The sequence below is a fragment of the Daucus carota genome, chromosome 2 (assembly GCF_001625215.2).
Source record: "Daucus carota subsp. sativus chromosome 2, DH1 v3.0, whole genome shotgun sequence".
Lineage (NCBI taxonomy): Eukaryota > Viridiplantae > Streptophyta > Magnoliopsida > Apiales > Apiaceae > Daucus > Daucus carota.
Window position 1 is genome coordinate 54,242,413 of NC_030382.2, and position 23,511 is coordinate 54,265,923.

General features: G+C 34.6%; 1 protein-coding gene across 3 annotated transcripts; it reads left to right on the forward strand.

Annotated features, from left to right (window-relative positions):
• Positions 1 to 1,598: 1,598 nt before the first annotated feature.
• LOC108209148 (protein FRIGIDA-ESSENTIAL 1) lies at positions 1,599 to 22,121 on the forward strand. 3 transcript variants are annotated; one of them, XM_064088260.1, is made up of 6 exons: positions 1,611 to 1,913; positions 6,904 to 7,393; positions 7,534 to 7,760; positions 7,854 to 9,154; positions 9,278 to 9,321; positions 21,454 to 22,121. In XM_064088260.1, exons 1-5 carry the CDS (start codon positions 1,697 to 1,699, stop codon positions 9,305 to 9,307), a joined length of 2,265 nt encoding a protein of 754 aa, XP_063944330.1. In that variant the 5' UTR covers positions 1,611 to 1,696; the 3' UTR covers positions 9,308 to 9,321; positions 21,454 to 22,121. The 3 variants fall into 3 exon arrangements, with proteins under 3 accessions (XP_063944331.1, XP_063944330.1, XP_063944329.1); XM_064088261.1 differs by having other exon boundaries at positions 1,599 to 1,913; positions 7,543 to 7,760; positions 9,278 to 22,038; XM_064088259.1 differs by having other exon boundaries at positions 9,278 to 22,038.
• Positions 22,122 to 23,511: the final 1,390 nt, after the last annotated feature.

Below are 23,511 nucleotides of genomic sequence, written 5' to 3' on the forward strand. Positions count from 1 at the left end.
AGCATCTGTTGCTGTGAGCCACAATAAAAGATTAAAATGCTTGGAACAACCAATTTTAGAGAATGCATTTATGTTCTGAAGGATTTGAGTGCTAATAATGCTCATATTCTTTCAGAATGATCTGATACAGACACATGTCACGGTATCAGATCTTCCGAACTACAAAATTAAAGATTTGGATATACGTTACCAACACTTGGATTTGGAAACTGCAACTATTTTATTTGATAAATGCGATAATTCTTATAAATATATACCTATCATTAATATTCTATGGCATAACAAATAATTACACGAATCAAGATTGTGTCCGATGAACACAGATATGATTGGGTTTATGGAGAGTCCAAACATCACAGTATATCAATGGGAAAATTTCAATGTTCGGCAGAAGTATAAAATACATCATCTCCTTCTGACCCAAAAAGAAAAGAAAAAGTACACCCTCTCCTCTGTGTCCAAGATTAAGGCCAATCTCTCAAAAAATGCAGCATCTCCACAGAGATTCATCCATTTACTGGCCAAGCTTAATACAATTCTTTTGCCAAGTCATCAAGGGAGGCGATCTATGTGGCAGTGGTGGTAATATGATTGCAAAACCATTAAACCAATGACCAATCCAAATTAAATCAAAATTGTGAATTTGGATCAATGTGTGATCACATTTAGGAAAATGGATTGGTTTGGTTTCTAGTCTCACATTTCTCAAAAAATAGACATTTCTCAAAAAACATAGATCTAATTATGTTTGAACTATATTTGTGTCTTCCTTTTAAAAGTTTCTCGTAACTCCTCACACACGCACAATTTTCACACACTCACGCTATTGTGTTTTTTTCTTTTTGAAAGTTACAAGCACAACCTGTGATTCGAACTCATGACCTTCTTGGAGAAACTTTTGAACCACTACATCAACTCACACACCCACACATGCTATTGTTATATTTAGTATTCATTACATTATTACGTGACTGTATTAATTTTTGTTCATTCATCATATAATATTTGTTTTTACTTATTAAACTAATTTACCCATAATTCAAACTAATATCATAATCACATTTATTAATATATAGTTTGGATTTGGTTTCGGTTCATTTATCCAAGCTAGATCCATTTTAATAATAAAATATTAAATAAATTTTATGAATTAAAATTTTGATAATATATTTTTATTTAAAAGGAAAAAACTAAAAAAATAATATCTTTAACTACTCGGTCAAAACACTTAAAAGTACGTGTCCAAAGTCAAAGTATCAAATAAAAAAACAGAGACAGTAATTATGTTTAAGACAACTTACAAATGATAATCAAATATATCATACATCATACAAATTTATAAACCATACATCATACAAATTATTAAGATAAATCTATATTTTCAAAAAGATATTCATGTGTTACACGAGTTATAAGCCTGATATCTAAGCGTTGTTATATATTTAAGTCGAAAATATTAATAGTTATGATTAGAAAAATAACAAATTAATCAAACTCTAAATTATATTAATGCGTATGAAATTAGTTATATGGACATTTTAAAAACAAAATGTTCTTTTCCTTAAAAAAACAAAAACAAAATGTTCTTTAAACAAGATATCAACAAACATAGAAATTACTAGCAGGCGCTAGTAACAGCTTCATTAATTTCTTAACCCACCCGAAACTCACACCCAATTACCCCACCCCAATTACAATGCCCAGCCCCGTCTCTAACCACCGACCCGCCGCCATCGATAATCAATCCGAATCCGACCATCAATCCCTAGCCGACGATGAAGAGTACGAGGAAATCGAGGTAGAGGAAGAAACAGAAGTGGAGGAAGATGAAACTGATGATAATGACGAAGACGAAGAAGAAGAAGACGACTTTGGCGAAGTCTTATCACCAATCAATCAGGATCAAACACGTGGTTAGTATTTGATTCAACTCAAACCCCCCTTATTATCTTTGTTTATGTGATTATTGTTGATCAATGTGCAGTAGATGTGTTTTTTGAATTTGTGTTCAACTGTTATGCTTTGTTTTCAATTGATAAAATGTATAACATGTGTTTATTGAATTGTTTGTGTGCTTGTGTACTTATAATGTGTCCTTATTTACTCGCGGCTCGAATTTATTTAGTACATATTCATGTTGTGAAAGAACAATTGAGCTTAACCTTGGGCTTGAAAGTGTCCTGAACCTACATATTAATATGGAGATCAGAGACGGAGCTAGGGGGTCCAGAGGGGGCCCTTGCCCCTCCTAGATTTTTAATTTTTTTTTACTTATATAGTATTAGAAAAATATTTTATTCACAAAATTAGGTACAAAATTGACTGTGTGTTAAGTTTTGATTGTAATAAATGTATATATGCATTAATAACACCAATTAAAATATTCCTCTTTAGTTATCATATCATTTTGTACAAAATTTTGTATCCAATTTCGCGTAGCATTACATATAATACTATATTATATGTATTTATTTAGTTTATAAAATAAAATTATATCATTTATTATAAATTTTAATAATATAGACTGGGATGTTGGACAATATCTTTTTTTTTTTTTCCTGTCGTGTCTACTAGTCTCCCTGGTTGCAACTCGTTCTTTCAAATCTCCGTCCTCGACCGCTTGGTAATTAAATAATTAAATCTTCTTAACGAAACGGTTCAACTTTCTCATGGAAACCCCAAAATAAGTGGACTTTTATCTCTGTCCATCGGAGATTAATTTATACCATCTACTCTTTGGCAGCCGAGCTATGAAATCTATAGATACTCCTCTCCGGGCTTCACTCGGTACTTTTAATGGTGTCAGCAGTTCTGGATTTTAACATTCCCTCGTTTGATCTGTTGACATCACCACATTCCATTAACCATCTTCCAATATTTGCATCTGTTCTGGATTTTTAACATTCCCTCGCTTGATCTGTTGACATTCACCACATTCTGTTAACCATCTTCCAATAGTTGCATCTGTTCTGGAATTTTAACATTCCCTCGTTATACTTTATTTTTTTTTCCTTGAGTGTGATCTCAATAGTTGCGCCTGTTCTCATAACTCTAAAAACTTTATTTCTCGCGTGATATCCCAACAGGTCTTGTTCATTAGCCAAACAGTAGTATTAAAATCATCAAAATAAAAACTATGATGATGGTTTTGAGATTTCTTGTGAAGGAGATGATCCTTATGAAAATAACTTAATACCAGTAGTATTTGTGATTCTAATACCGTCTTTAAACTATTTGAACTACTATATGTAAGATTATGTTGAAATAACAATTATCCGTCTAATATATAAGTTCTATATGTCGTGTGCTTTTCTTAAGAAAACGTGGGTTTCACTTTGTGCTTCGCGCAATTTTCACTTTGAATAAGTAGGCAAATCGCCTGATTTTCACTTTGAACACCTAGGCTCTAGCGGAGCTCATTACGTGTCGGTAGAATAGTGTATTTTGTGAATACTTCTCAAATCTCAACCTTCAACTTTTCGAGGATTGAGGCTTCTTGCATTCATTAAGCTAAGTGAACCTCATTATGTTGTAAAGTGGTGGCAAGAGTTGTCAAACTAATATTAGCATGTGTTGCGCTGTAAAACCTCAAACTGTTTTTTTGTATATTTTTGTTTGTGCATTCAATTAGAATTTACATCCCAATCAAACCAAGCCACCAAACCACTAAGAGTAAATTGTAAGCTTGCATTGTCCAACACTAGCTTTTACATCGACGTAATTTATTTTTTCTGCGTAAAAATTTTGTTTTCTCAAGTAAATTTTTTTAGGGTGTAATATAAAAAATTGATGAGTTTTGATACTCTTTTTCCACTTGCATTGTCCAACACTAGCTTTTACACCGATGTACTTTTCTCAAAGCTACTTATGGATTTTACCATATAGGTTTACACTTGCTTTTTGTTGCCTATATGTTGTAGGTGTTAGGGAATACCCTTCAGTTATTATTACGTCATTGGACTTTTTTAGTATTGCAATTCTGTTAGACCAAAATTTGTAATTTGGGTCGAGTTGGTTTGTTATCTATAGTATCAGAGCTTAAACCTATAGGGAGTGTTTGTTCAGTTTGCTTTTGGTCCTAATGGTGTTTGTAACATCCTCTCATATTAAAACGATACATATTGAATGGTCTTCCGTCTACCCTCAAGATTTGACCCGTTCTTTTACATGCCCTAGAATTTGCCTCTTAGTTTTGAAATGCACCCTTACATCTAGGTTCGTTTATGAAGTGGAATTACAATGTTGAATCAAATTTAGAGGTGGATTTTGACAACCCGAGTCAAATGTCAAGTCTTTTTCAAAAATTGGATCATGTCTTGAATTCTGAATCCAACATAAGATGAACCACAAGCTAACCACATCCCTCAAAAGATCATAATCATTATATATGCTTATATACTGAACTAAATTCTCCACTCTTCTCGATGTATTTGGGGACTCTGGTGCTATAAACTCCCCCATATACATCAGCGGATAGCCCATAGGCCCAGATCTCTCGCTGTCATGGAATAATATCAAGCTTCGTGTCGTAACCTTTACGTCCTCTCGATAGCCCATAGGATATCGTACCTCTTTCGCTATGTGGCATGTGGGAATTGGGATAATATCTGGCTTTGTGTCTTCACCTTCAGTGGCGGCAATTTGACGCATCAGGTTAATGAGAAAGTGACAACTTGAGTGACATCCAGTCAAGTCCATAATTTGGAATCCAAAAGAAGCCGAAGTACACTCAACAACTTATGTATCCACAAGCCCGTTACAAGCTTAAAACATCATGATTTGTTGGTGCACTTAGTAGCGTTACTTGTGCTTATATACTGAACCCAAGTCTTCGCGACTCGATGTGGCATTGCTTTACAATATATGTAAACGTCGGACAAATCTAGACTCTTTTTCGAAAATCGGGTTAAATCCCGTTTTTTGAATCCAAAATAATGGCCCATATCCAATACCTTGGTAATCCGCAAGCCCATCACAAGCCTAAAAGAACATGATTGTTGATAGACTTCGTAGTACTAGATATGCTTATGTAGTCTAATGTTGCATTTGGTTGGGGTGATTGGATGGAGCAATATGGGACGAGTGAAAATTAAATGGAAATAATAGGGGCTAGAAGGGAAGACATGTAAAAAAAATGAGGGGCTGCAAAGTTTTGTGATGAAATTTGGGTAGAAAATAGGATGATAGAAAATGGAGCATTTCTTCCCAGAAGGGAGGGGGTTTGAGCTCTAGTTAAGGATTTTATAGGAATGGAATAATGGAAGGTGTGAAATTTTAGACATTTAACTATATTATAGTTCAAATTCCATTCTGTCGGTTTTCATTCACCCCAACCAAAAGAACATAAGTCTCCACTTTTCTATATGCGGGACTACAGTTTTACATGTCTAAACTTGCAATAGAAGTTGCGATTGAGCTTAATACAATGAGAAACATAAGTTATTGATGGAGCTTCATTTTGGGACTGCGGTGTTACATGGCTAAACTTGCAATGGAAGTTGAGATTGAGCTTAATACAATGAGAAATTTAAGCTATTGGTGAAGAAGGAGGAGCTTGTCTTGATTCTTGAATGAACATAGCATTGATTAGAGTGTGGAGTTGAAACATGTTGATTTTGTTGTGTTTAAGGATGTCATTTGATCTTTGTATATATTGAAGTTAATGTTACTATTATAGAAGCTTAACCTCTTGGTCAACAAGGATTTCACAAGCGTTTATGTTTGAAGATGCGACAATGAATTGAGCCATATCTTAATATGTTGGAATTTTGCTCCTAGTTTGTGTTCTTTGATATATCTAATTTATCAAGATAAGTTGGTTTTAGTTAAGTTTAGTAGCTTAAGAGTTAAGACTGGTACTGTTGTGAGAAAAATGTCGGTAAAGGAAATTGTTGAAGAAATCAGATAACTGATAACTGTGGTATTTTTTTGGATTTGTGCATTGGTTTAGGTATAATATAAAAATTGATGTTTTTAGTGAGGGTTTATAGTGCAAACGGTAGGGGACCGCTTTTTTTGAAAGTAGCTTTGAGGCCAAAATGTTCAAAAATGCTTCAAAAGTTGCTTTTAATTTTACCCGAACAGGTTTTTACAAAAGCTAGCCTAAGTGCGTATGAATGAGACATACATCCTTTCTTTGCCTTGTAGTTATAATGGGTTATAATAGGAATCAAACATGAATTAGGATTAGTTTTCTTTTGGTTAAGTCTAGATCTCTGCACGTACATGATCATGTACACTAACTTCTAACATTGATATTTAAATCATGTGAGAACTCGTTTAGGAGGCTGTTTGCTTGGGCTTAAAGCCCGGGCTTTAAGTCATCTCTGACTTTAAGCTGAAAAATGTCTGTTTGTGTAATAAGTCAGAAGTCATCTTAAAGTCAGAAATAAGTCAGAATTTGACTTAAAGCCAGAAGTTAGTTTGAGGTACTTTTTTCAGTGACTATTTTCTTTTTTTGATAAAGATTACTCCCAAGTCATAAATTACTCATAAATCACTTTTATTTTTATTGTTATATTTTTAATAGTTCATAAGTAATTAATTAGTCAAAATTATCCAAACAGACATTTTAAGCTCTCAGCTTAGCAGATACATAAGTCACATTAAGTCATAAGCCATAAGCTCAGCCAATCGGGCTCTAGGTGTTTCTTGTCTTCTTGAGTTCAATATCATGGAATATGACTGTCTTCCCTGTTGAAGGAAGAATCGATTAGGGTGTTTCGGGTGTTTCATGTGTATCGAGAATTTGCTTTTTATTCTACAGGAGAGTAACACATCTTGGTGGTATTATGTGACTAAAGTATTCTATGCAAGTCATCATTTGTTTAAATCCATTCATGCTATGTATGGAGGAACTTTTGTACGACTTTTTTCTTGATTTTAAATCTTTCTTCCATGTAGATGCTTCCCCCGACAATGTTATCTTGGAACATGAAGATCAATCACATCCAGTTCTGCTCACACAAGAAAATGCTGTGAATGTAAAATCAACAGATATGCATGAGGTAGAAGGTGATAAAGGTGTGCATAGTTCTGTTCAAATGGATGTATCAGAAAGAAGGGGCTCAAGCAGCCTTCATGTGAATTTTCTATGTTCAGAATTAGGGAAAGATGTGGTTGCTACTGGGGACCACAAGTATATAGAACCCAATCCCCATTCACGATCAAGAACATATAAAGACGATGTTGAACAGAAAAACACAGCACTCCCAAATGGCAATGGCATTTTAACTGCTCAGACCATTGAGTCTGCTAGGAGTGCTGGTGCCGAATCGTCTGCTGCTGTTTCAATGAAAGATAACTTGGGTGGGAAGACTACCGCTCTTTACTATTCTGAGGAAAAAAAGAAGCAGAGCTTGCAGAATGAGGATTTTAAGCTCAATGAAACAAGGTGTGGTGAAGTTGGTTTCATATACAGGATCACATATGTATTATAAGCTGATGTATTGGAAATTATATGTAGCTTTCTTTTAGTATTTTGGTGCATATCCCTTGACGTTAAAACTATAATCACTTCTTAACATCTTTTAGGTTTTCCAGATTGGAAATTCCTACGTTAAAGCCAAGTAGCTTGTCCCCCGGTGTGGAGTTTAAGGCTGGGACTGATAAACCAGCTATTATCTGTGATTTTTTTGCCCAAGGTTGGTGCATTAAGGGAAAATCTTGTAGATTCCTTCATGTAAGCAACAAAACCACCCAACAGCACTCGGGAGCTGAAGCTGATGCTAGTCACAAGACTGAGCGACGAACTAGTGAAGGTGATACACTGATACATTGGTTTTACAGACTTAAGATAATAGATAACCATCTCTACCATACTGATTGTATTAATCACCATTTTCCCTTATCAGGATCGGATTGCTCCTCAAAAAAGCCCCGGTTGGCTACTTCTCCTGATGAAGTAGCTCCTGCAGTAAGCAGATCATTGGACAGACTTCTGTCACATGAACTTGGTCAAAGTTTAAAATGGAAAAATGAATCAGAGGAGGCGAGCCCTTATAAAGACAACTCCAGCAGTGCTGGAAGAGAATATCTAAGAGGAGAAAATTGGTACTTGAACAATCATGGAAAGCATGGTTCAGAAGAATTGGCTGCTACGAGAAGCCAATTCACACTTGATGAGCGCATGCCCCCCTTACGGCGCTCATGGGAAGCAAACTTCAATAGTGGGAAATTACCACCAACTCATGTTCCAAGCTGGACCAAGTCATCTTTGCCATTTGGTTCTACTTGGAATTTAGACCCACTAAAATCTCACAAGTGCTTAGACGTCGAAAGAGAATATGGTGCTTCTAGATCTGCTTCTCTGCAGAAGACCCCTTCACCATTCTCAGGTTCTGAATCTAATAATCCATCTAGAATGCCCGTGTCCGGTGATTCGCAGCATCCTGCTGGATATAAAACAGAAGTGCCTTCCTTCCGTTGGGAGGTATCTGCACCTTTTCGGCCATCGTTCGATCTTACAAAACGTTTGTTGTCTTCGGTTTACCAATACGATCCTATCCGTGATAGCATTGAACAGTCCAATTTAGCAGATGTATATTCTAGATTTTCTGGTGCTGGTCAAGAGAGTATTGTCTCAGGTTATAATGTTGGTGAGCAATCTTTTGGCAGGAATCAAAATATCCTTGACAGTAATTTGAACAAGATAAACTATGGAAAGGATTTGTTTTCAGCTGAAACAGGAACTCCTTTGAGTGCCATCACTGAAATGCAAAATAAAGTTGCCGCCCCAAAAGAAGAGAAGCTCTTGGAATCCTTGTATATTCAAGATATTAAAAAGAGAAATACACCAAATACTGAAAATGATGAATATGCAACTCAGACTGATAGCTCAAGACAGAAGTTAAAATCAGGAGACATGGCTGGACGAATCAGTGAAATGGAGGTTGGTGTTAAGGTAAGTGAAGATATTGCCAAGGAGACAAAAGCCCTAAAACACTTCCGTGCTGCTCTCATAGAATTTGTCAAAGAATTGGTCAAACCAACTTGGCGTGAGGGTAACCTGAGCAAGGATGCTCACAAGACGATAGTTAAAAGAGCAGTAGACAAAGTCCTTAGCACGATACCAGCTCATCAGATTCCATTTACTTCAGAAGCAGTTGACCTTTACCTTTCTTCATCCCAGTCGAAAATTTCAAAGCTCGTCGAGGTGAGTTGGTGATCATAATTTGTTTTGGAAAACTAGGCTAGTTCAGATGTTAATAGTTTGGTGCTTTCCCGATCAGTAAAATTTAGTTTTATGCGCTGAATAACATTAATTTCATTTCGGCAGGGTTATATTGACAAGTATGGAAAAATTTGACCTGCCTGTACTTGGTAAGTTTTACAACTTTAAGCGGTGAAGATTACTTTCAGGAACAACTGTTGGAGAAGAAACAACTGAGAATGAGATATGTGTTATTTCAAGTTCTGAGACTTCTTGCTGTAGGAATCATGTTTCATAGTTGGCGTTTTGTTTGATGTTGAATATAATCGCTCTATTGTTGGTTCGTTTTATTTATTAATTTTGTTTTAGACTTCTATAGACCACCTACCCCCAATCCACATAGATCATAGAATTTCAAACTCTTCCTTTAATGTCTATGTAGTTCTTGACCATGTACCAGAATCTCTGCTAGTAATTCCTAATTAGTAACTATAGTATTGAAATCTTGGAGGTGGTTGCAGTAAAATGTTGTGAGGTTAAATCAGTAGTATACCTTGAAGATAATATTAGATTGTTTCGACATCCAACTCTTGGAAAAATAGGAGGTACCTGACATTGTCCTCATCTAAAATATAATCAGAATCCTCAAGTCTGAAAGGAAAAATATGAAAGAAACAAATCGAGGACCAAACAAAAAACACAATCCTAATGCAGAAAAGAAGTACCAAAGCCTGTTGGAATTTTTTTGATTTTTAAGGGTCACTATACAATATAGGAGAAAATAATTGTTAGCCATCAAAGCCTTTAGATATACTAAATTTTCAAAAACTTAATCCTTTAAATCCCTCAAGTCTGTACACCCAGTCAACAGAAAAACTTAATTATACTCCACAATGGAATGGAAGCATAGTCTTCAAGTATTAGGGTATCCTCTTTTAGACAAATAGCACTATATGTTTGCATAAAGCACGGTTTCCACAAACACCACTCTGTAAGCGCCCGGGTAAGAGAACACAACGCAACGAAGAGATTGAATTCTGGGAACCACAACTGTCTCGTGAGCCAACACTTAGATGAGAACTCCGATGCGAATAGTAGTGTTTTGCACAAATATACTCGGTGCTAGGTTATTGTAAAGAACACTCACCTTTTTTTGGTCCATTGGCCTGTAGAATTTTGTTTAGGGAGCTTTTCCTCCTTGACCTTGTGTAGATTTTTACTCAGCATAGTCATCCTCATTTATTGAACAATTCAAAGACCTAAACACTAAACACTAACGCTAAATTCAGAAACCAAATTTCTACGAATTATCACTTATCCAAGCATTAGCCTAATAACGAAACCGATTTGTTTCTTTGCTCCCTAATATGAAAAACTAGGCTTGATAGAGATCAAGAAATTATGAGATTGATTTCCACTAATTTTTAATTATTTTGCTGTCAACTTCAGTTTTATTGTGGTACTATTTATTTCGAATACTCTAGATCTATGTAGTAGGTTAGTAATATGATTTGCTCCTTTTATTTATTTACTCAAATCGTTCTTAATCTAAATGTATCAGTTGGCAATTTTTATTTGTTTTTATTTTTTATGACTTTTGTCCTGTATTTATTGATTTGTGGGTTGACAATTTATGAACTTGTAGATTATAGAGTATTGGAGTTTATTTTTCTTAGTTATATTATTGGGTTATATCAAACTGGCCACCCATTTCGTCAAAAAATCTCACTTGACCCACCCAAAAAATTTCGGACTCATTTAAGCCACTATAAACCAAATATATATCATTTTACCCATTTCATTATTTATACCTTTTTACTTAATTATTTATAAAAAATTAACCGTTTATTTTTTTACTACAAAACCACTTCGAGTACTTTCATAATAGTCCCTGATATTTATTAAAATAATTTGGGAATTTCTAAAGCAACATAGCCATGTAGTTAAGAAAAAAAATATAGTTATAGATATAGTTATATGATCATCCTAGCTATGTTGCTTTAGGAATTCCCAAATTATTTTGATAAATACTAGGGACTATTATCAAAGTACTCGAAGTGGTTTTGTAGTAAAAAAACAAACGGTTGATTTTTTATAAATGTTTAAGTAAAGAGCTATGAATAGTGATGATATATATTTTGTTTATAGTGGCTTAAATGAGTCCGAAATTTTTTGGGTGGGTCAGGTGAGATTTTTTGACGAAATGGGTGGGCAGTTTGATATAAAACCCTTATATTATTATATGCATAAACATACTATAAATTTAGCATGTCAATATTTGGTCGATTTGGCAAATCATGTAGGAAAATAAGAATCATGGTATTCAAAATTAGATATGAATTAGGATTTAATTCCTTTTTATTACGAATAGTTTTCGGATCTCTTCATGCAAAGTTTGTCATCTACTATTATATTTTAGATTTTATTCAATAAAAAAAAGTTAAATAGTTTTTCTACTTTTGAAGTTTGCAATTTATCATATCATCTCTGTTATGCTCTTAGAAGGAAACCCTAGGGATAGTCGTTCTTTTTCCGTTTAATGATGTTAGTACTTATATGTTATGGTTGGAGTTTTACCAATAATCCACCCAACCCGCCTTTTGTTTTCCATTGTTTTTTTTTCTTTCATTACATGTCATAACCAAAATCAAATATGGGTTAAATGACATTTAGGTCAGTCAACTCGATACTAACTTTCAGTTGGGTCATCCAACTCAAAGCCCAATCCGTCAATTCACCATCCTCTTAAAAATTTTCAAAATGGTCATTTAGCGTTACTGACATTAAAAAATGGATGGAAAGCTGAGTGAGTGATCTGACATGGTGTGGACCTCATCTAAGCATTACACCCGACCTCGACCCAATTGTTATATAACCCATTTAATCTCCTTCCACCTTTTATGCAATCTCTCAGTTAGGAATCATAGCAAGCTCCCCATTAATCCACTATGTAAACTGTTGCAGAACTTCATCAAATGCTTAATATCATAAATCATGGGAAAGTACATATTAATTAGCCAGAAGAATCCAACTTGAGTATCAAGCAAATTCTGTCAAGTCAAGATGTTAAGCAAATAGCCAAAATCATACCCACTGTGAAATGTAACACCTCCTGGGTTAGATCAGCATAACTTATAAGGATAGAGTCAAGCAACTCATATGGAGGAGCTGATCAGTAAGATCTAGTCGAGGGTTAGTGGTGCTGACCCTAACATTGACCAGTATTCTAGTAGTAGCTGATCCTAACATTGTTGTGTTGTGTGTCCTATCAGCGTCCGATTGAGGGTTTCTAGTGACTCCGTGGCACCCTCTGTGTCTGAGTCTCCGACTAGAGGCTATGCCTCAGATTTTGAGGATGATTCGGATCCCGAGGGGCGAGGAGCAGACTTTAGAGCCTATAGCTGAGAAGACCCCTTTCCTCCCACCTGTTATCCCGACCCCTGCTGTTCCCTGTGCTCCTAGTCCGAGTATCCGACCCAGTTGGGTTCAGAGGTCCGTGTCTGCAGTTCGTGATTTCCCTCCTGGCTGTGGATCCCGGGCATCTTCTGTGAGGCCTCTTGTGCCATATGCCCCTTCTCTAGGTACCCCCACTCCAATCCCTCACCATGTTCACTAGGCAGTTGATCGAGTTCTTCTCGAGAGCAAAGTCCAGAGCTAGCTGATCATCTCGACCGTGTGCCCATTAGACCTTTTCAGGGAGTGGCTGCTCTGCTCGCGATATTCAGGCTAGAGTGAGGGCCCTGACCCAGGCTGTTATCGAGAGAGCTAGAGAGATTGGCCCTTATGTTAGTTCAGAGGCTAGGGCAGCGCAGTATCGCGGATTGGTAGATTGGCTAGTATTTGAGTTGGGAGTGATCGTAGGCAGTGGCTAGAGTTCCGAGAGAGGTTTTGGCTGTTGAGAGGGATGACAATATACTGTAGCATCCCCATTTATGTTGTCAAGTACATTATCCAGAGTCTCACAATGAAGATCATGAGTAAATTTACCCTAATAGATAGTAAATTACAATTCAATTTGGGCACATAAAGAACGGAATCGAGAGTTAGGTTCTTATTTACTTTCACTGAACCTAAACCCTCAGCCTTCAAGGATGTGTCGTCCGCTATTTATACAGATGATGCTCGGCACCAGTCTCATACTGAAATTTAAAAAAAATATTTGCATTTCCTGTCATATGATTCGAGGCTCCCGAATCAAGAATCCATGTGTTAGGTCTTTTATTTACAAAAAGAGCTAGTGGATGATTACCGTTCATAGCAGTATTCACATGTGAGGTTATTTGGGACTGACTTAGAAGTGTCTGATGTGCCTCTGGTTGTGCTTTGTTGAATGGTGATGAGTCCAATTCATCCATTTGTCTTTTAACACTGATATTTGAAGTGGAAGCAACGTTGCCATGGCTCTCCTTGTCTTTCCATGACTTTGACTTTCGATCAACGGACTTTCCATGAAGTTTCCGGCATGTTTCTTTGAATTGCATCAAGATCCTTGTTAAGGCCATGATGAAACTTGAAAGTTCTCTTTTTCACCATAATACTTTTGTATAGATTGGCGTCTTCTGCACATCCCCAAGAATAGATTTCAGACAAATCTAATTGTTGCCAGAAATGAGTAAGAGTGTTGAAATATTGTGTGACTAATGTATCTTCTTGACGAAGATCATAAAGAGCAGCTTTAATTTCAAATAATTTTGATATGTTTTCAGAACTTGAATATGGATCCTTAATAGCATCCTAAAGTTCCTTGATTGTTGAATAAAGAAGAAAGTTTTCTCCAATATCATTACTCATGGAACCAATTAGCCATGATTTAATCATGTGATTATCCGCTTTCCATGCTTTATGGTTTGTATAAGTTGATTTTAGAATGTTAATTTCCCTTGCAAGATCTTCTTCTTTTCCTTTTCCGCCAATGAACATCATCATAGACCGAGACCACTGAAGATAGTTATGGTTGTTGAATTTGTGGCTGGTAACAGAAAACAACCTCAACACAATGAGTGGAAAAACCAACAGATATAACTGGATTAGAGATGGTGGTGGTATGAGAGGATGCATCAAATTTTAGGCTTTGCTTTTCAGCAACCATGATGAAGGATGCTTGAATAGAATCATAAAAAAGAAGGATTATGAATAAGAGATGCTCTGATACCATGTGAAATTGGTACAATGATATTTCATTATGTCATATGAACTACTTGTTAATAGGCAAATTACAACACACATATTGTTGCACAACTCCTTAAATGAGGGGTACAACAAATCCTAAGAACAAAAGTCCTAAGAATCATAGATAAAAACAAGTCAAAGATATTGACATTTCTCTTCTCTAGTTCACACCTAATATGTACACCATTAATCTACAATAAATAATAATATTAAATAAATGCTTGATTACTCTCTCAAGTAGAGTACTTTAGAAATCGAGTTCGGCTCGATTAGTGTTCAAATAGCTCATGCTCAACTCGATAATTGAATAAATTAAGAGCCAAACTCCTAACAACCATTTTGGCTCATTTACGCCCATTAGTAAGCAATATTATTTTTGGGGGAGGGTATTTAAATATAGAAATTTGTCTTAAAATCTGCAAATTAACTTATTACAATATAATAATACCACTAGATCTCGACACTTAATCACACATTTGCAAAAAGATGGTGATTGAATACTATGAGACATCATGTTTAAAACACAACATAAAATGGTGTCATTGTCAATTTTTCAAATATTTCCTTTTCAATATTTACTACCAAACTATCATTAAACATTCATTACCTATTCGATTTTATAAATTCATCTTGACAGAAGTTGTAGTGATGAGTACAAAGCACCCACCAATCGAAAAACTTGAGCTTTCCAAGATGTAATTATCTTCTTTGTAAGACTTCCTAAATCTTCGATGTTGACAAATTCATTTTTTTTACATAATAATGAATCATCAAAAGCTTAGTCCAAGAGATATCATTTGGATAAAGTTCACCAAAATGTACCAACTTATCAACATGAAAGTTAGAATACAAATACCTAGGTACAAGACATGCTAAAAAAGAATTAATGCTATAAAAAAAGTGTGTGCCAATTTTTGGAAAAGAAGCATCCAAAAATTAAATCAATAACCTAGGTCACCAAGAAGAAATAGATTAAAGCAATGAAAGAGCGAGCTAATGTAATCGACATGAAAATTATTTTAATTACCTCATAAAAAATGTCAACCAAATAATGATGATAATTTTAGTATCTCTTTGTCCATATAACTTCATTAAGCATGAGACTTTGTGATATCTCCCATATTAAAATATTATCTATTGAAACAAAAAATTCAACTTTGTCTAGTAATGTTTCCATTTTTCTTTTTTCTTTTTTCAAATTTCTTCATTGAGTGATATATTCCTTGTCCCTTGTCAAATTTTTTGCAATAGCTCCTTCACGCTAACAATTAAATTCATAGTGTACATTATATTTTGGACTTTCGATTGCAAAGAATAACCGACAAATCATTTGTTTAGCCAAGCATATATTTCACAAGTCTTGTGAAATATGAACACATTGCCATAGCTTTACATTTGAAAGTCTTAGATATACATCGTGTATAACTATTACTGTCATTATCAAACAAATTTTCAAGAAATTTTATCATGAAAGGTCGTGCTGAAGTTAGGCCTAGTAAAGTTATATAGTGGGATGCTATTTAGTGTCACATAGGCTTGCATATCATTTTTCTTGATTTTTTACCATACCGTTGTTACTTTTTCTTGTCTCGAGGTGTATAATTATCCGATCATGCTCATTTTGTCAAAGTTATCAATCCTCTTAGAAGATGGTCCACTCATGTTCACATTCGAGCCAATGAGATTGAACTATCCACTCGATTTGTTTTGGCACTATAATAACCATTAATTGAAGTTTATGAACGAAACAATGAACATACCAAGCACAAACATTTCATTCAAAATAAGAGACTTCAATGCATAAAATTGTCCTTCCATATTTTGAGGCATGATCATATTCTTGACCCTACAATTTAGACAGAATTAGCCCATGTTATAACTTCAAAGGCATGAGGTATCACAACATGTTCTAAACATTTCGATGAAGTTTCTTCTACGTGAACGACCACCATCTATTCTTGTATTATGATATCAAGAAATCACGAGACTCATCAAATAAAATAATTATTAAATCATCATTGTTATCTTTTAATATTTCAAATGTAGTCTTTATAGCATAAACATTGACCATTACTTATAAATATACAAAGAAGACATTTGATTATTTCTGGGCGCAATTAAGTAACAACATTGGCTACCTCTTTATTTCGTGTTAAAGCATCTCTGACCCATAACCTGTGTGGACAACATTATACACAATGGTCTTCATTTCCTCTTTTTTAAGTGAACAGCCTTTTAGGTAAATTTTTAGATAATTCTTAATGATCCTTCGTATTTGTAGATTGGAATGCTATTTTTTATAATTGCCACATCAGTTCCCGCCAAATTAGAAAGTTAAAGTACTATCCTCGTGATCCATTGGCTTAAAATCAATTACATGATATTGTAATTCTATTTATATTATTTTGACTAACCAATTTAGCTAATAACTTTGGAGATGCTCTTATACGACTTATTTCAATGAAGTTGAGGACTATTATATTAATGTGAAGACAAAATAACAATGCCGCATCTAAAGTCGTCATCAAACGAGTGTGATAAGCAATTCTCATCTCACGCTTGTAGATGATATTGAGGCGAACTTTGTCTTTCATTTTTAGAAGCTTCAAATTATACTCTAGTATTATGATGCGGGCCACCAACACCATCAGCATACTCATTGAATTTTCAATTAATCTCTTCCGGTTTTAAAATCCATTTTTCATGTATGTTTTATCCCCAAAGCCCATTTTTCATGTATGTTTTATTCCCAAAGCGTGTGACGTTAATTGGCTTGAAAAATAACATTTAAAACATAAGCGCGAGCAATCACTATACTATATTTCAGCCAATTATTCTTTTATACCATTCTTTTATACATGAGCTTCTGAGTCGGTCTCCAAATTTAATTTTTGAGAAAATCATGTCCTTTTGGTTTACAAATAGTTATCGGGAAAATCATGTCAACCATCTATATTCTCTGTGAAAACCATCTACATCTATGCTACGAATATCAAACACAATGATTTGTTTATACAATCCTGCATGGATCATCAATTCATCGTTTAGAGTAGGAGTAGTAGTAAGGGAAGTAGAAGTCGAAGTGGAACATATGTTACTACTTGAATCTGCCGAATCTCTTGGCCTTTTAGTTACAAATTTATCTATTTCCTTGTAATATGTTAAACGAAGCAAATACAATTATTGATAACATACTAAATAGTCAAATGGTCCGACTTACTATATTAACAATTTAACATTTCTTATCTTGCTTATCTTCGTAAGTTGTGTCAAAAGTCATATCTTTGGTGGCCCAATACCCAAATCAAAGCAATGAAAGTGTTCGGTACTGGGAGAGGAACTATCACTCTTATCATGGCGGTTGACTAGTCGTCAACAAGTTGAAGGAAGAAATCGGATTGAAGAGCTCAATTTGCTATTTGTTGCATGATCGGTGGACTTGCGCGACTGGTTGGACTACTTGTTGACTAGTCTAGTCAATCAACTAGTGCAAAAACTAGCTCAAATTAAATAGAATGAATATAAAGATTTTTTTTTCTAATACCTTATCAACCAGAACGCCACAACCACCCACCTTATTGGAATCGAAACCGGTATACACACACATATGTAGCGTGACACTCTAGTGAATACCCCCTGCTATATGAGTTCTGTAATACACCATTATAAATACATATATGATACATATTTTTATCATATTTTTTATGAAATATAATTATAAATTTTATTTATTAAATCGAAAAAGAAATTATTCTTTTTAATCCAAAAATTATTGAAAATTATACAATAGGCCAACATGATTTTACAACATAACATTCATTATCCGTAATTATTCTATTGTAGAACTAGTTTCGAAAATCAATTTTTTTTCCAAATTTGTAAGTGTTGAACTGACAACTAGCATAAAAGTCGCACAAGCCTTCAAATCAAGTCATATTTTTAATTAAATATTTATTTATTTTATTTATAAACTTTAAATTTTAATTCGATTATTCTTTTACTTTTCCAATATATATATATAGTCTTGTTCTAATACAAACCATCTTAATCTACAAACTAAAAACTACAGCCCAACCCACACAATTATCAGCCCAGCCCATTACTATTATAACTGGCGCCCATCGCTATAACATAGCTAGCACCTGAAATATACACGAATTACATACAAACTCTTACATATTAACACAAACCCACTTTCTCTCCATTCTTCGCCTTCTTCGATTTCAAGATGTAATTACAACATGTTATTGGTGTTTTGAGCAAAATTTATGTGTTTTAGAGTCTAATATACTCGTTTACAGGTGTTTTTCGTTTTGAAAGACAACAAATCTGAGTTTCGGCTCTGGAGTTCACCGATATCACTAATTTATAAAGCGAATATCACTAATTTGTAAAGCGAATATCACTAATTTGCACAACATAAATCATCGATTTCTATAACTATATCAACAGCCACCCCACCTCCACCTCTTCCACCAGCTTATCTCGACCTCTGCCACCACCACCTCCACCTCGACTCCTACCAACACCACCTTCACCTCCGCGCGTTATCTCAGCCCATACCTCTGCCATACATCTACCTCTACCTCCACCTCCTCCATCTCAACCCCCACTCACGCATCCTCCATGCCCCCGCCCCCGCCCCCACCCCCTCCATGTCTACCACCTCCATCTCCACCCTGCCACCAACACTAGAATCAACAAACAAGAACAGATCTTAAAGTTTTCATCAAGTTCTGGAGACTACAATGAATATCACTAATTTCTACAATGAATATCACTAATATCTAAAGCGAATATCACTAAAATGTACAGCAGTTGGTGATGGCAGAGAGACGACGAGGATAGTGATGACGGGGAGAGGGAGAGACATAGTTGGTGAAGATGATGGTGAAATCAGAGCGGTGAGGTGGGTGGTAGTGTTGGTCTAGGTGTGACAGCAGAGGTGGAAGGAGGGGAGAGATATGGGGCAGATCTGAGTGGGGGTTGTCATGCTTGGTTAATAGTGTAGCTGAGTGTGCCTTTAGTAATTAAAGGAGTTTGAATAGTGGTTTTTAGTTTTTATTTTAAAATTTGTTTGTATTTGATCATGAGCCTATATATATATATATATATATATATATATATATATATATATAATGATAAAAATCATTTATTTTATTTATAAATTTTGAATTTTAATTCGATTATTCGTTTATTTTTCCAATATATATAATGAAAATAAAAAAGATATGTGCAGAAAATATGTATACATGTAATTGCAAAATGAGAAATTTACACATAAGTTACACTATAAAAGATAATAGAGTCAATTAAATATTTTGTTTAAAGTTAATACTCCATCCTCTCCGTTTATATTGTTCTCATTTTCTTGTTTCTTTGTTCCAAAAAATTTTCTGCAATAAGTTAATACGGAAGATTACATGTTAAAATTGTTAATTATTTGAAGATAAAATAACACACATTTTTGGTAACATATGGCTTATTGCTTATAATTGAATAGAAGAGGGATTTTATTTGATGCACAATAAAAACGGGTGGAGGGAGTCTTAATTATTTGAGTTGAAGTGAATAAGAAGTATATGCATCTCAATAATTATTTTAATTTTAATATAATATGAGATATATATATATATATATATATATATATATATATATATTTTAATTTAGTGGTTATGATTACAATATAAACTCGGTAAATAAATAATCTCGTCAAATGATAATTTTTTGACATGATTAGCAGGGTGGTTGGCCCTTAATGCCCACAAAATGTGCAACATAGATATGTGTGCTTATGTTTGCCCAACCTAAAACCTGGCATCAATAATCAATTATTTTTTCCCAGTTCTTAGATATCCAAATCTTTTTTAGTTATTTTTACCTTATTTTTCTTAATTTTCAATTCACTTTGCGCCGACGCCTGTATATTCAGTCAAAAAATGCGGTAGATTATGATTGCTGGTCAGAAAATAATGAAAGTGAAAATTAATATATATGCTCTGCTGCCGCAAGTCTTAGAAGTCAGAGGAATTTGTAGTCGTTAAATTTAAAGCTTGGATATGATATATCACTGTTTTTGTTGCTGGTGTTTTAAAGTCACAAGAACAAAAATCTTCGGTCACGTGTGGGCATCCAACCCGGCAGGCCCAACGCTCCTTCTGCCACTGTTTGCTGGTGAACTCAATATCATGATTGTTTGCTGTTGTGTTTGCTGAGTGAAGACTAGATTAGGTTCCCCTGTGTTCTTTGCACATCATGCATTAGTTATGTTCCTCTTGGAATATCTCGCATCACTAAAGGTTTGCTAGTTTTGTGTACTTATTCTGGTGTATGACAGTTATAGCGTATAAACATTTTTAAACTCGTCAACTGAATATGACTGACCTATAATGCCTTGTTAACATACCTGAATACTATAATTTTTAATTGTAAAAATAAATGAGAACTTTCTTTACATGCAGTACTTGTATTTAATCTTAGGAACTCTTCTTCGCACACAGCACTCCCCTACATGGTAGCCGTTATGCTAACCGTCCTTTCACCTATGGCAACTCTGCACCTCTAGCCTCTAGACTGTAAATAGTTTCCAGGATAAGATAGAATTGATATATAGAGAATTCATTGCTCAAGAGAATATTTTATGCGCTTTTTCTATACAAGTAGTGGTTCATGGTGTATGATTTGCACATATGGCTGTCGGTAAACTCATTGATGAGTGAACCATTTTTTTTCACCCCAGTGATGCTAAGTGCAAATATTTTGACTGTTACAAGTCAGCTGCACTTGGTGTAATAAGTTACATAATCTAGTACATGCATCCACAAATCTACTGCATCCAGATAATCCTACTGACGACATTGGAATTACAAGCTCCGTGTTTTTTGTCTACTGTGGAATATTATCAACCTTGATTACTTGTCTATGTATAGGTTCAGTTCATACTGTGTATTCATTCAAGTTCATATATTAAATTGGTACTTGAGTTGTAATCCCTACATCACACACACAAGCTCTTCTATTGCTGTGTAAGATGACAGTTTATAAAGATATTGCCAATTTTTCTGTTCAGGATTGCTATTGTAAGGGGTTGTCCTGCCTAGTTTGATTTGTTTCTTACTTTGCTTTCCTTGCAGATTAATTTGTATCTTCTTCACTGCCAGTGTATCTTCTTGTTGTTCCATGGTGACCTCAGAAGTCCTGGAAAGGCCATACTATATTGCTTCTGTGGCTGTCTTGTTGCAACCAGATGTCGGGGTTGCTTATAATATAAGCTGGGCATCCGAGAATGGCACATCATGTATGGAAATGTTGTTTAAAGCATCAGAAGATGAGCAATACAATCACCAATTCTTTAACTACTTTCAGGGTGTGAGTATGAAATGTTGAAGTATTCATCAACACTGCTTCTGATGCCGAACTCCAAACATTTGCTTCAACTTCTAGCAGGCAGCAGATAAGAGTGAAGCAGCTTATAAACGGAACATCTTCTGCAGCCAATGGAAGCATCTTTATGATGGGTGATTGGTGCTCATCTGGTTGAAGCAGCAAATTATATGAAGCGTTTTAAACAAAATTTTGAGCTTCTATAGTTCGTCCTTGTGCATATTTCACCATCCATACCTGAAAAATACTAATGTAAGATACATGTTTGTGATGTATCATTATTTTACATCCAGTTCAAAACAGATTTCTTTTAAATGTCAATATAGTTTTGGCAACTTTGTAAGCGTTACGTCCTGCACTTGCTTTATTTTACTGATTAACAAGGTATATACCATTGCTGAATTTTTGATTGAATAAATGTTTCTCTGTGGAAGTTTAAGGAAAATTGTTGGGGGTCTCAAATTGGTTTCCGAATATTTTCTGAAATGCATGCATCAGTTAAAACATCCAATTTGTCGCATCATTTGTAATGATGTAAACTTTCAGCAACTCGGACTGCTAGGCGCTAGCACTACTCGTCAAAGTTAAAATGGTGTATAAACTTTCGAAGGCACCGTGAAGAGTTGTTTTAGGATCTTTTGGTTGGGGAGTATCCCAAATCATGTATGAGTATGAATTTACTGTGAGAAGTTGTTTTAGGGGTCGTTTGATTGGGTGGTATCTGAAAGCTTGTTTGAGCATGAAATTCATTAAATTCATAGTTGAGTGGTATGCAGAATTAAGATTGAGCAGTGGTATGCAGATCCGTCTCAACGTACAATATTGAAGGCTCTGTGTTAAATGAAAAAAAACTTTGTGTGGTGAAACACAAACATACAAAATAAATTACATATGAATGGGCAAGATTGCCGAGAATTAGGTGTTGAAGATTAGTGGAAACTTGAGAATTTGGAAGAAAAAATGTACACATTTTCAATTTTGGGTTAATAATCAAGTGAGTCACCAAAGTGAACTCGATATATCAAGTTGGTCACCGAACTCAAAACGATCTCAAATTGGTCACTCAAGTCAGTTATATGTATCTGTAAATATGAATTCAAGGAGTAAAGATATTATTTATAGAGGTTTACACATTATTTTTGAATGTTACCACAACTAAATACAAGGTTATGACTTCTAGTATTTGTGAAAATATATTTAGATTTTATCAAATTGATTTACTATTTATTTTTTATTATATAGTTATTTTCTTTGTTTTAATTAAAAATATATAGTAAATAACTTCATAAAATCTAAATATATTATACCATAAATACTAGAAGTCATAATCTTATACTTAGTTCTGCTAACATTCAAGAATAATGTGTAAATCTCTATAAATAATATACTTACTCCTTCAACTCATATTTACAGATAGATACATATAACTGACTTGAATGACCAATTTGAGACCGTTTTGAGTTCGGTGACCAACTTGATAATTTTAGCCCACTTTGGTGACTCACTCGAATATTAACTCTTTCAATTTGTGAGAAAAATATACGCATATGTAAATGTGTTTGTTGCATGGGCTTTATTAGATTAATAAATTTCAAATTTGACTGTATCCATATACTTATACTGACATACCTATATAATGGGTCCAGAGATTTTAGAGGCCCTGTGTGGCTTGTTTATAGGCCTCCCATATGCAGATTATGAAATTCAGCAAACTCACAACTCAATTGAGTTGTGTTTTCCTTCTCATCATACCTCAGATCTCTTCTATATGAGTTTTTGGAATTCAAGAAAAGAGGTGTATATGGAAA

Coding starts and splice junctions, on each gene's coding strand:
- LOC108209148 (XM_064088260.1), top strand. CDS start 1,697: ATGCCCAGCCCCGTCTCTAACCACCGACCCGCCGCCATCGATAATCAA. Junction 7,394..7,533: donor TTTAAGCTCAATGAAACAAG/GTGTGGTGAAGT, acceptor AACATCTTTTAG/GTTTTCCAGATTGGAAATTC. Junction 9,155..9,277: donor AAATTTCAAAGCTCGTCGAG/GTGAGTTGGTGA, acceptor TCATTTCGGCAG/GGTTATATTGACAAGTATGG.